The 969-nt window shown below is 36.2% G+C and overlaps 1 protein-coding gene across 1 annotated transcript in view; it reads left to right on the plus strand.

Moving 5' to 3' along the window:
• The window catches only part of LOC119582027 (probable ATP-dependent RNA helicase DDX46), a gene marked incomplete at its 5' end in the record, with an annotated part of 8,698 nt that overhangs the window by 3,531 nt on the left and 4,198 nt on the right, over positions 1 to 969 (plus strand). The window contains 2 exon segments of the mRNA XM_037930237.1: positions 420 to 625; positions 745 to 877. Of these exon segments, the coding sequence (XP_037786165.1) occupies positions 420 to 625; positions 745 to 877 (339 nt within the window).

A 969-nucleotide genomic window follows, 5' to 3' on the forward strand; every position in this document is an offset into this window, starting at 1 on the left:
GGCCTGAATTTGGATGTGTATTTATTTGTTTTCAAAACTTGTGTTTCTGGCTTATGGAAAGTTTTTCTTTTATATTTTGTGTAGCATGTATATTTTTCATAACCTGAAGGAAGAGGTAGACCACTCATGCCTGATTTTCAGATCATATCTATTATACAGTGTGTACAGCCATTATCAGTTAATCTGACCTATGAAATGAAATCTAGAATTTTTTTCAATATAATTATTTTTAGATTTTATGTTTCTCTTGGTAGATGGAAATCCACCACGACTATATTATTCAGAGTCTGCACTTTCTCCATTCAATGTAAAGCTTTGATTGGATTTATTATAAAAAAAAAAAAAGACGTTATGATCTTAGCAAGATTTGCACAGCTACTAGACACATCCTTAAAATGATCTTCATTGTTTGATTTCAGGATCTCCTTAGTCACTCGTATCGTGCCCTTGTACTTCATGGAGGTGTTGATCAGATTGACAGAGACAGCACAATCCTAGACTTCAAGGCAGGAAGGGTGCCTATCATGGTAGCAACCTCTGTGGCAGCAAGAGGTCTAGATGTAAAACAACTTATTTTGGTTGTTAACTTTGACTGCCCAAATCATTATGAAGACTATGTTCATAGGTATGTTATTTTTGGTTATTTATTGGCAGGGGGAGGATTGTGTTGGTGTCATAGAATTTAGGAAAAAGTAATTTTTCTTGCTTTATATTATTTACCATAAGAATCACCACTTCTTTCAGATGTGGTCGAACTGGTCGGGCAGGTAACAAGGGATGGGCCTTTACTTTTATTACAAATGACCAGCCTAAATTTGCGGGAGAAGTTATACGTGCCATGGAGCTGTCCGACACACCTGTACCTGAGGAAATAAAGGTAATGAAAGTATTTGGATTGTCCATTTCCTTCATATTTTCCTTTATGTGCATTGGGAGGGGGGGTGAAGTTCTGGTTTTATAATGGTCTCA

Source organism: Penaeus monodon, chromosome 15, assembly GCF_015228065.2.
Source record: "Penaeus monodon isolate SGIC_2016 chromosome 15, NSTDA_Pmon_1, whole genome shotgun sequence".
Lineage (NCBI taxonomy): Eukaryota > Metazoa > Arthropoda > Malacostraca > Decapoda > Penaeidae > Penaeus > Penaeus monodon.